Source organism: Mixophyes fleayi, chromosome 9 (assembly GCF_038048845.1).
Source record: "Mixophyes fleayi isolate aMixFle1 chromosome 9, aMixFle1.hap1, whole genome shotgun sequence".
In the NCBI taxonomy this organism is placed as follows: domain Eukaryota; kingdom Metazoa; phylum Chordata; class Amphibia; order Anura; family Limnodynastidae; genus Mixophyes; species Mixophyes fleayi.
Window position 1 is genome coordinate 90,007,655 of NC_134410.1, and position 13,127 is coordinate 90,020,781.

At 50.1% G+C, this 13,127-nt stretch overlaps 1 protein-coding gene across 7 annotated transcripts in view; it reads right to left on the reverse strand.

The window, feature by feature from the left end:
- Window positions 1-13,127, reverse strand: part of LOC142100822 (diacylglycerol kinase eta-like) — a 481,771-nt gene that overhangs the window by 249,848 nt on the left and 218,796 nt on the right. For all 7 annotated transcript variants that reach the window (XM_075184666.1, XM_075184664.1, XM_075184663.1 and 4 more), the window contains 2 exons: window positions 3,951-4,055; window positions 3,649-3,781 (listed from right to left, as the gene is read on the reverse strand). In XM_075184666.1, coding sequence (XP_075040767.1) covers window positions 3,649-3,781; window positions 3,951-4,055 — 238 coding nt within the window. The remainder of the gene's footprint in view (window positions 1-3,648; window positions 3,782-3,950; window positions 4,056-13,127) is intronic.

Sequence of the window (13,127 nt, forward strand, 5' to 3'; positions counted from 1 at the left end):
GATGGCGGCCGTGAGCGGGGCATTTACGAGATCTGAGTCTCGCGAGATCCGACGCGAGACTTGGATGTCATAGCTTCGGTTTGGCTTCATATGGCACCCGGAAGTTCCCGAACAGTGCTCGGATCCCGTCAGATCCGCACTGTTCGGGTGGGCTCGGATTAGCGAAATCCGAGCCCGCTCATCTCTAGTCTATATAACGAACCCACATAATTATGTAGTCCGTGAATTGTTTTAAATTATCACCGAAAACGATCTCTTTTTCCCACTGACCCAGATAGAGGTTGGCGAAAGTTGGTGCACACGCCGCCTCCATTGCTGTTCCTTGGGTCTGGAGGTAGAAAAGATCTTCAAATGTGAAGAAATTTTTGTCAAAATTAATTTTAATAATTCAATTAAGAAGTCGCTGAAAAGAAAATCCTGATTTGTTTGTAAAACAAATCTCTTTTATTTCACTTTCTATTATGAGGACATTTTAATCTTAATAGAGATACGTTTTTAACTAATTACTATCAATAAAGGCATTTGCCCTATAAAAATACTAATAAAATTCTTACATTGGATCATCTGATATGTTTCTATTATACCACCATTAGTACAAGTATCAATCTTGAATGTAAGAGATATTCTCAATTATTTAGATCGGATTAGGAGTGCTCTAGTAATCCATTTCTTTCTCTTTTCTCTTTTTTTTCATCATGCCCAACATGAACTGCGAGCACAGCATGGAAGTGGGGACCAGGGAGGGAGCCGGATCGCCAGCTGACATGACCGCAAGGTAAGTATTTTCTTTTTCTTCTGCAGGATTTTTTCTTTTCAGCGCTGCCTCAGACGGGTCCCCTTGCCCCGCAGGGCCCCCGGGCACCTGCCCATTGTGCCCAATGGAAGAGATGGCCCTGATTTTGAGGTCTATTTATTATTCAGTATCAATCATTATGTATCGCTGCATATCTTGAAACCTATTAGCCAGAACTTTCCATAAACAATAAAGAAAAACAAGTAAACAGAACACATTTTTCTTCAGCTGGCAATATGAGGAGCACATAGGGGTCTATTTATCATTAGAACCATGATTGCGATGATAAGAATGATCTTTTAATGCCGTGGGGACATAACAAATTCAGTTATCGCTGCAATTTAACAAGAAATATTACTGTGGCAGCTCAGCGATTCTTAGCTGCCCCTGTGATACCCTACCACTTTGCTAGGTCAGTCTTTGCAGATGTACTTATACGTGGGTCAGTTTGCAGCCTCAATACATTTTAAATTGGCTTCCCCATGCAAAAAAAATGGCAAATCATGCCTCTAGCAGGTTTATTGACATCAATAGCAATGTCATCGGTGACAGTAACCTTTTGATGTATCTGAAGGCATATAGATGTATATCTACTGCTTCTGCCTCACCCCAGTCCTGTTTTTCAATGTATACAATGTATACAATATTTCTTTCTACAACTGCTTTAAAAAAACATTAATAATACCAGTAGAAAGGATTACAATAAAATTGTATGTGTATATACACACAGTTCAAAATGTACATATGATAAAAAACTTATGAAATCTCATATTAGAAGTCACCTAACATTTTACATGCATAGTAAAGACAGAACTGTGTCTGAGTACTTTGCAGACTTACATTTTCATACATTTAAACAAATTAGTTGCATTTTTGGGGCCAGACAATACTGAATTTGGCCATACATTATGTGATCTTACTGAGTGGTAGTCCAGGTGACAATAACACTTCCCACTGCTGCAACTAACCTTTATTATGTGATTGGAGTCTTAGCAGCAGGGCCTGATCAACCATTAGGCTGACTAGCTGCGGGAATTTATTTATTTATTACTATTTTTTTTTCTTCATTCATTTTTTTTTTCGGGGTGGGGGAGGGGGGGGGTTGCCACGGGGGGGGGGGGGGGTGGAGGGCTCGACGATCAAAAGCATTGGTGGTCAGTGGTTAGCAACACACAAACAAATGCCAGGCTGCCTGTTGCTGTGCAGCAGACAGGAAACAGGACGTCTTCACTTCCTATCTGCTGATCTGAGGAGAGGAGCGACGCTGGCACAACTACAGGTAAATGAAGGGGGGAACTGCCCTGCATATCTATAGGGGGGGGGAACTGCCCTGCATATCTATAGGGAGGGGGTCAACTGCCCTGCATATCTATAGGGAGGGGGGGGGGGAACTGCCCTGCATATCTATAGGGGGGGGGGGAACTGCCCTGCATATCTATAGGGAGGGGGGGAACTGCCATGCATATCTATAGGGAGGGGGGGAACTGCCCTGCATATCTATAGGGAGGGGGGAACTGCCCTGCATATCTATAGGGAGGGGGGGACTGCCCTGCATATCTATAGGGAGGGGGGGACTGCCCTGCATATCTATAGGGAGGGGTGGAACTGCCCTGCATATCTATAGGGAGGGGGGAACTGCCCTGCATATCTATAGGGAGGGGGGGAACTGCCCTGCATATCTATAGGGAGGGGGAGAACTGCCCTGCATATCTATAGGGAGGGGGAACTGCCCTGTATATCTATAGGAAGGGGGGGGGGGGAAACGACCCTGCATATCTATAGGGAGGGGGGAACTACACTGCATATCTATAGGGAGGGGGGGGAACTACCCTGCATATCTATAGGGAGGGGGGGGACTACCCTGCATATCTATAGGGAGGGAGAGGGGGGACTGTCATGCATATGTATAGGGAGGGAGAGGGGGACTGTCATACAAATCTATAGGGTGGGAGGGGGGGGGCTGCCATGAAAATCTATAGGGAAGGGAGAGAGGTTGATATGTATGAAGGAGGGCAGAGGAGGGGGGCTGATATATGTGACTGGGGGAGTTTTGATGTGACGGGGGGGGGGGGGGATAGCTACAGAGTGGAGGCAAGGAAAATAGCTGCCAGGGGGATGGATGCAGGGTGGGAGGTAAAGAAAATGGCTGCAGCAGGGGTTAAGGAAAATGGCTGTGGGGGGGGGGGGGGGGGGTTGTGGTTAAGGAAAATGGCTGCAGGGGGTATTTAAAAAATAGAGCAGCTTTGGGGGGCAGAATCTCATGATTGTGTGGTGGTCACATGGGTGGTCTCAGCAATCACTAGAATACTAAATATTAGTGAGATGGGGCTGGTAGAGGTTTGTATTTGATTGACAACAAATATTCAGATATTGCTTATATATGCCTGTCCAATGGGGTACTTTTAGCTGGCCATAATGGAGTGTTTTGTTTTAACTAAAGGGCCTAATCATTCAGGGTTTGCATTATAATACATTTTTGCATTTTCAAAACAGGACGCCAACTTTCCAGAAGCCAGCGAGAGGATAACAAAGTTGCAAGAGAGAAGAGCAAGAACAGGTAAGAGACAATGGCACAATCTGTCTAAATTTGAATGCTGGAGAATACACCTGAACATTCATATTCAGGAGTGTTCCTATACACCTATATATTCGGAGGGGGGGGGGGGGGGGGCGCTGCGGCCGTATTAGCCTAGGGCGGCCAGAACCCTTAATCAGGCCCTGCTTAGCAGTCTCTTTCAATGTATGACTGCTCCTTTAATTAGCTGTGTGTGTAAAAACGTTAAATTCAACATAATGTATTGTATCATTCTTTTTTTTTCCTGGTTAACCATGAATTCCATATGTAAATATTTTACCTTCACAGGAGAGTCCATGGGAAGTAACGCCAGATAAAGCCTCCCTGCAGACATTACAGAATGTGGGTCTCGCGTGTGAACAGGCATACCAGTTGTGCATTCCCGAAAAATGTTCCATGTTAAACTGATTTGGCTGGAAGCAAAAGTTACAATTATAGCATCCAATGTCCACTAGGGGTATTTTATATATGCTGGATCACACCACAAAAAAGTATATAACTGCAACACTTTCATCAAGAACAGACGATAAGCCATTGCATAACATTGCTGGCTGACTACATTATCATGGTGAATTAATGTACCTCATTAAGCTCCCATTTCTGGACAGATTTCAGGGCTCCGATCCAGTCCTCCATCTCTTTCCTATTCTCAGCACACAGGATGAGCTTGCGGAATGGAGTGATAACCTGTGAAGAGAGCAGAAGTGTCACAGACTGTATTTATCTCCTTGCATGTCTCTCTCAGACATTGATTTTCTACTGTCTAGTTTTCTCTGTCTCCACTCTAAATATCACATATCTCAGTTTGGGAATAATGGAAGGATAATGGAACAGAGATGGGTAGGGGAATGGAAAATATATATAGAAATACCGATAATTAGACGGATGCAGAGAAAAGAAGAAAAGAAAGGCTTTAAAAGGCAGATGACAAGAAGGATAATGGTTAAAAAATAGAGATCTACGTATCGTAAATTGATTAAGAAAGATAGAATATAATTAAAATATCATAAAAATAGATAAGTATAGCTAATATATGTAAGAGATCCAGTAACTAATAGGGACTTCATAGTAAGGCATGTAATGAAGTATGGTAACACCTGTATAGAATTCTCAGTAACTACCATTTCTCAATGCTGAATTAAAATTCAGATATAAAATATTATTTAATGAAATCACTGAGAAATCACTTAAAATTGTAATTCTATAGGAAAATTAGTGGCTTTGCTACAATTTCTAAACTGTCAGTGCAGTACAAATGGCGCACACATCCTGCACTGGCAAATTTGGACTTTCAGCTCCACTAATGTGTAAACAAAATAAAAATAATGGATTAAAAATAAATTTGATCTAAAAAATATTTTAAAACATTAATGAATTAGGAAAATGCTTTATTCTGAGAATAAGCATTTTTTAATGCTTTTGCAATGTTATTGCCATCCTGAGATGGTGATAACAGAACAAGAATTGTGGTGGTACAAGTACTAAATTTAAATAGGCTTCCCCCTGCAGGGGCACTGTTTTTGTCAGTGGTAGCCCCATATTTCATTGAGGAAAGTGAAATTGAACTCCATCACCACAATTGGCCTCTTCACACTTTGATAAATCTGCCCCTGGATTTGCACACTAATATGCCATCCATGTGGAGTGAGCGATTTGTGAGCAGACAATGAAGGTTATTTTCCTCACTGCTGCTGTAGAGGCGGGATGTAGTTGCAATATCCATAGTGAAAATGTGGACAATGAAAATGTCTTCACCAAAATGTCTACAGTCATAAGGTCAACACTGTTAAAATATGTCCAGACAAAATGTCTACATGTTCATAAGGTCGACACATTTAAAATGTCAACACATAAAATGTGTACAATGTTGTAAAGGCTACAGTCAAAATGTCGACATATCAGAATTGCATTCTTGCTCCATACCATGCATAACACAAGTGATTTGCTGGTAACACCTTGTTGTTTCCGTGGCGCGACCTGTGAGAAGAAAAAATAGGGGAGGGGGAGGGAGAAAGAGAGAGAGAGAGGGGAAGGGAGAGAGAAAAGAACAGGCGAGGCAGTATACACGATTGCGGCCGGGATTTGTTTATAGCTCCTTTCGCAATTTAGGTCCTTAGCTCTTGGGCCTTGGTTATAGCTCTAGTGCCGTGTATACTGTGGGATACTAAGGGTGGTAGGGCTTTTTTGGGCAAGGGGACTTATATGCCCTGCCTCAAGCTTGTATCAGAAGCTTTTGCAGATAATCTGCTATATAATGACTAGGCCTGCTTTCCTTAAAAATATATATATATATATTGGTGTGTAGGGCTGTGGGGTGAACAAGCAGGCTTTAACTCCTATGAGGATAATTTTGTATGGTTCCCTATCAAGGGATATGTGTGGCTTTGGTTACCGTATTGAAGGGTAGTCGGGGAGGATTTGGTGTCTCTTAAGGAGATGTAGTGTAGGACCACTTCACGAGAAACCTGCCCGCAATCCGGAAAGAGTTAACAAAGCACCCGGCTCAGCGAGAACCGGCACACCTTTCAACAAACATCAAACAGCACGAACAGAGTCTCAGCTCTGCAGTGGAACGCACAGGCGCCTGTGCGTTCCAAACCCACAAACCGGAAGTAAGAACACAGGAAGAGAGTCGCAGATCCATAGCCACCACGACTGTCCGTCATACACTACTTCTCCACACCTACTGCAACATCCACTTACTGACGAACTACAAGGAAAAGGTAAAATACCATAACTGCTCTTTTTAGAGCTTCAAGCAAAAACGCTATTTCTATTTCAATTCCACCCGCTTTATCAAGCACACACACCACACTTAACCCCGTTTTCAACCTACCTTAGGTATCCACCTACATCTCCTTAAGAGACACCAAATCCTCCCCGACTACCCTTCAATACGGTAACCAAAGCCACACATATCCCTTAATAGGGAACCATACAAAATTATCCTCATAGGAGTTAAAGCTTGCTTGTTCATCCCACAGCCCTACACACCAATATATATATATATATATATATATATATTTTTAAGGAATGCAGGCCTAGTCATTATATAGCAGATTATCTGCAAAAGCTTCTGATACAAGCTTGAGGCAGGGCATATAAGTCCCCTTGCCCAAAAAAGCCCTACCACCCTTAGTATCCCACAGTATACACGGCACTAGAGCTATAACCAAGGCCCAAGAGCTAAGGGCCTAAATTGCGAAAGGAGCTATAAACAAATCCCGGCCGCAATCGTGTATACTGCCTCGCCTGTTCTTTTCTCTCGCCCTTCCCCTCTCTCTCTCTCTTTCTCCCTCCCCCCTCCCCTATTTTTTCTCCTCACAGGTCGCGCCACGGAAACAACAAGGAGACAACCAACAGAAACCGGACCTGGAACATCCGGACCATCCGTCAAGGCAGCACCCACCCTCACAACAACAACGAAAAAACAAAGCGCAGACATCCTAGGTAAGCCCTCCCAAAAGGGTCTATACCACCCATCTCATTTGCTGGTAACAACATTTGACCAATCTAAAACTCACACTGTAAGCCTATTATTTTGAATTTCAAGTACAATAAAGTTTAGTGTGGATTTTGACGGATGCACTTGCATTCTTTAGTAAATTACTATAAAAGTGGTGGTACTCAGACATGCGTGTCTTGCACAAACAAAACTTGACCACAGAGCATGGTCAACTGTTACAGTTCCCTGCTCCTCTAAATTTCTGATTTCTGATGATTTAAATATCCTGTCCTACAAGAAAAAGTCTTGTATTTGCGATATGAGTGAATAGTAAGGTGATCCATTGAACCTATACTGTTTGGGTATGAAAAGTCGACAGTGAAAATGTGGACAGTAACAATGTCTACACCAAAATGTCTACAGTCATATGGTTGACACTGTTACAATGTCTACAGTCATATTGTCTACATGTTCATAAGGTCGACACATGTGCTTCAGCACAGTAACGTCGTATGTCATAGTTTGTTATTTTATTCAAGAATGTTCCGGTGGATCTACAAAAGAGGGTCTTTTGTAACAGAAAATAAGAAGTATTTGTGGATTTACAGAAGGGAGTTCATTGGACCAGAAGAAAATAAGTCCTTTTCCCTGGACTCCCTGGATTACAAATTATTTGGGACAACTCCATGGACCTTTGTGGAATATAATTTATTTGGACATGGTCTACAAGCCTATTTGGGTTGCAAGCTTCTAAGAACAGAAGAAAACATCTGTTGTTAAGTGTGACAGGATGCAGAGCTGGATTAAGGCTTTGGGGGGCCCGGGGCACTTAAGACAGGGGGGCCCCTAAGATCTAAAATTAATGCAGTGGTTCCCAAACTTTTGCAGTTTGCGGCACCCTTATAGAGTCTCCATAATTTTTTCAAGGCACCCTTCTAAAATAATTACCGAGCAGTCCCGTTTTTTATAATTAGTTGGGTCAAAATAACGTAATAAGTATTTAGGTCAGGACGGACATACTTAGTAAGTTGTTGGCAAAAATAATACACATAAATCAATGGGAAAATAATATTTTTATATATTTTTTTCTATTATATTTCTGTCAAAGAATAATTTACAGCTAACTCATTCTGTGCCCCTGCATCATCTCCACACACTCTGTGCCCCTGCATCATCTCCACACACTCTGTGCCCCTGCATCATCTCCACACACTCTGTGCCCCTGCATCATCTCCACACACTCTGTGCCCCTGCATCATCTCCACACACTCTGTGCCCCTGCATCATCTCCACACACTCTGTGCCCCTGCATCATCTCCACACACTCTGTGCCCCTGCATCATCTCCACACACTCTGTGCCCCTGCATCATCTCCACAAACTCTGTGCCCCTGCATCATCTCCACACACTCTGTGCCCCTGCATCATCTCCACACACTCTGTGCCCCTGCATCATCTCCACACACTCTGTGCCCCTGCATCATCTCCACACACTCTGTGCCCCTGCATCATCTCCTCACACTCTGTGCCCCTGCATCATCTCCACACACTCTGTGCCCCTGCATCATCTCCACACACTCTGTGCCCCTGCATCATCTCCACACACTCTGTGCCCCTGCATCATCTCCACACACTCTGTGCCCCTGCATCATCTCCTCACACTCTGTGCCCCTGCATCATCTCCTCACACTCTGTGCCCCTGCATCATCTCCACACACTCTGTGCCCCTGCATCATCTCCACACACTCTGTGCCCCTGCATCATCTCCACACACTCTGTGCCCCTGCATCATCTCCACACACTCTGTGCCCCTGCATCATCTCCACACACTCTGTGCCCCTGCATCATCTCCTCACACTCTGTGCCCCTGCATCATCTCCACACACTCTGTGCCACTCTGCATCCACACACTCTGTGCCCCTCTGCATCCACACACTCTGTGCCCCTCTGCATCCACACACTCTGTGCCCCTCTGCATAAAACGCATGTAAAATAACGACATTGGGTATAAGGCTATAAGCCGGCGGTTCCCAAACTGTGCGGCGCTGTCTCAGGGGTGCCGTGAGCCAGCCATAAAAAAAACAAACAGAAACGCTTACCAATCCGCACGGCGCCGGGACCCAGCATCCTCCTCTCTCACTTAGCTGTCATATTAGTGACAGCCGCTGCGTGAGAGAGGAGGATGCTGGGTCCCGGTGCCGCGTTGATTGGTAAGTGTTTCTGTTTGTTTGTTTTATGGCTGGCGCGCGGCAGAGGGGGCAAAGTGAGAGAGGGCAGAGGAGAGGGACAGAGGAGGCAAAGTGACAGCGTGACAGGAGAGGGACAGAGGAGAGTGACAGGAGAGGGACAGGAGAGGGACAGAGGAGGCAAAGTGACAGCGTGACAGGAGAGGGACAGAGGAGGCAAAATGACAGCGTGACAGGAGAGGGACAGAGGAGAGTGACAGCGTGACAGGAGGGGGACAGAGGAGAGTGACAGCATGACAGGAGAGGGACAGAGGAGGCAAAGTGACAGAGTGACAGGAGGGGGACAGACGAGAGTGTCAGGAGAGGGACAGAGGAGAGTGACAGCGTGACGGGAGGGGGACAGAGGAGAGTGACAGTGTGACAGGAAAGGGACAGAGGAGGCAAAGTGACAGCATGACAGGAGGGGGACAGAGGAGAGTGACAGCGTGACAGGAGGGGGACAGAGGAGAGTGACAGGAGAGGGACAGATGAGAGGGACAGCGTGACAGAGGGGGACAGAGGAGAGTGGCAGCATGACAGGAGGGGGACAGAGGAGAGTGACAGGAGAGGGACAGAGGAGAGTGACAGCGTGACAGGAGGGGGACAGAGGAGAGTGACAGCATGACAGAGGAAAGTGACAGGAGAGGGACAGAGAAGAGGGACAGCGTGACAGGAGGGGGACAAAGGAGAGGGACAGCGTGACAGGAGGGGGACAGAGGAGAGGGACAGCGTGACAGGAGGGGACAGAGGAGAGGGACAGCGTGACAGGAGAGGGACAGAGGAGAGGGACAGCGTGACAGGAGAGGGACAGAGGAGAGGGACAGCGTGACAGGAGGGGGACAGAGGAGAGTGACAGGAGAGGGACAGATGAGAGGGACAGCGTGACAGAGGGGGACAGAGGAGAGTGACAGCATGACAGGAGGGGGACAGAGGAGAGTGACAGGAGAGGGACAGAGGAGAGTGACAGCGTGACAGGAGGGGGACAGAGGAGAGTGACAGCATGACAGAGGAAAGTGACAGGAGAGGGACAGAGGAGAGGGATAGCGTGACAGGAGGGGGACAGAGGAGAGGGACAGCGTGACAGGAGGGGGACAGAGGAGAGGGATAGCGTGACAGGAGGGGGACAGAGGAGAGTGACAGCGTGACAGGAGGGGGACAGCGTGGAAGAGGAGCTGGGACAGCGTGAGAGAGGGCAGAGGAGGGGGACAGCGTGAGAGGGCAGAGGAGAGGGACAGAGGGCAGAGGAGCTGGGACAGCGTGACAGAGGGCAGAGGAGGGGGACAGCATGGCAGATGAGCTTGGACAGCGTGACAGAGGGCAGATGAGCTGGGACAGCGTGACAGAGGGCAGAGGAGGGGGGACAGCGTGACAGAGGGCAGAGGAGGGGGACAGTGGGCAGAGGAGGAGGACAGCGTGAGGGGGCAGTGGAGGGGAACAGCGTGACAGGAGGGAGTCAGCGTGACAGAGGGCAGAGGAGGGGGGACAGCGTGACAGAGGGCAGAGGAGGTGGGACAGCGTGACAGAGGGCAGAGGAGGGGGACAGCGTGAGAGGGCAGAGGAGGGGGACAGCGTGAGAGGGCAGAGGAGGGGGACAGCGTGAGAGGGCAGAGGAGAGGAACAGAGGGCAGAGGAGCTGGGACAGCGTGACAGAGGGCAGAGGAGGGGGACAGCGTGGCTCGATGAGCTGGGACAGTGTGACAGAGGGCAGAGGAGGGGGACAGTGGGCAGAGGAGGAGGACAGCGTGAGGGGGCAGAGGAGGGGGACAGCGTGACAGGAGGGAGTCAGCGTGACAGAGGGCAGAGGAGGGGGCGCAGCGTGACAGGAGAGGGACAGAGGAGAGGGACAGCGTGACAGGAGAGGGACAGAGGAGAGGGACAGCGTGACAGGAGGGGGACAGAGGAGAGTGACAGGAGAGGGACAGATGAGAGGGACAGCGTGACAGAGGGGGACAGAGGAGAGTGACAGCATGACAGGAGGGGGACAGAGGAGAGTGACAGGAGAGGGACAGAGGAGAGTGACAGCGTGAAAGGAGGGGGACAGAGGAGAGTGACAGCATGACAGAGGAAAGTGACAGGAGAGGGACAGAGAAGAGGGACAGCGTGACAGGAGGGGGACAAAGGAGAGGGACAGCGTGACAGGAGGGGGACAGAGGAGAGGGACAGCGTGACAGGAGGGGGACAGAGGAGAGGGACAGCGTGACAGGAGGGGGACAGAGGAGAGGGATAGCGTGACAGGAGGGGGACAGAGGAGAGTGACAGCGTGACAGGAGAGGGACAGAGGAGAGGGACAGCGTGACAGGAGGGGGACAGAGGAGAGGGATAGCGTGACAGGAGGGGGACAGAGGAGAGGGACAGCGTGACAGGAGGGGGACAGAGGAGAGGGATAGCGTGACAGGAGGGGGACAGAGGAGAGTGACAGCGTGACAGGAGGGGGACAGCGTGGAAGAGGAGCTGGGACAGCGTGAGAGAGGGCAGAGGAGGGGGACAGCGTGAGAGGGCAGAGGAGAGGGACAGAGGGCAGAGGAGCTGGGACAGCGTGACAGAGGGCAGAGGAGGGGGACAGCATGGCAGATGAGCTTGGACAGCGTGACAGAGGGCAGATGAGCTGGGACAGCGTGACAGAGGGCAGAGGAGGGGGGACAGCGTGACAGAGGGCAGAGGAGGGGGACAGTGGGCAGAGGAGGAGGACAGCGTGAGGGGGCAGTGGAGGGGAACAGCGTGACAGGAGGGAGTCAGCGTGACAGAGGGCAGAGGAGGGGGGACAGCGTGACAGAGGGCAGAGGAGGTGGGACAGCGTGACAGAGGGCAGAGGAGGGGGACAGCGTGAGAGGGCAGAGGAGGGGGACAGCGTGAGAGGGCAGAGGAGGGGGACAGCGTGAGAGGGCAGAGGAGAGGAACAGAGGGCAGAGGAGCTGGGACAGCGTGACAGAGGGCAGAGGAGGGGGACAGCGTGGCAGATGAGCTGGGACAGTGTGACAGAGGGCAGAGGAGGGGGACAGTGGGCAGAGGAGGAGGACAGCGTGAGGGGGCAGAGGAGGGGGACAGCGTGACAGGAGGGAGTCAGCGTGACAGAGGGCAGAGGAGGGGGGGCAGCGTGACAGAGGGTAGAGGAGGGGGGACAGCGTGACAGAGGGCAGAGGAGGGGGACAGCATGAGAGGGCAGAGGAGGAGGACAGCGTGAGAGGGCAGAGGAGAGGGACAGAGGGCAGAGGAGCTGGGACAGCGTGACAGAAGGCAGAGGAGGGGACAGCGTGGCAGATGAGCTGGGACAGTGTGACAGAGGGCAGAGGAGGGGGACAGTGGGCAGAGGAGGAGGACTGCATGAGGGGGCAGTGGAGGGGGACAGCGTGACAGGAGGGAGACAGCGTGACAGAGGGCAGAGGAGGGGGGACAGCGTGACAGAGGGCAGAGGAGGGGGGACACCGTGACAGAGGGCAGAGGAGGGGGACAGTGGTCAGAGGAGGAGGACAGCATGAGAGGGGCAGTGGAGGGGGACAGCGTGACAGGAGGGGGACAGAGGAGAGGGATAGCGTGACAGGAGGGGGACAGAGGAGAGTGACAGCGTGACAGGAGGGGGACAGCGTGGAAGAGGAGCTGGGACAGCGTGAGAGAGGGCAGAGGAGGGGGACAGCGTGAGAGGGCAGAGGAGAGGGACAGAGGGCAGAGGAGCTGGGACAGCGTGACAGAGGGCAGAGGAGGGGGACAGCATGGCAGATGAGCTTGGACAGCGTGACAGAGGGCAGATGAGCTGGGACAGCGTGACAGAGGGCAGAGGAGGGGGGACAGCGTGACAGAGGGCAGAGGAGGGGGACAGTGGGCAGAGGAGGAGGACAGCGTGAGGGGGCAGTGGAGGGGAACAGCGTGACAGGAGGGAGTCAGCGTGACAGAGGGCAGAGGAGGGGGGACAGCGTGACAGAGGGCAGAGGAGGTGGGACAGCGTGACAGAGGGCAGAGGAGGGGGACAGCGTGAGAGGGCAGAGGAGGGGGACAGCGTGAGAGGGCAGAGGAGGGGGACAGCGTGAGAGGGCAGAGGAGAGGAACAGAGGGCAGAGGAGCTGGGACAGCGTGACAGAGGGCAGAGGAGGGGGAC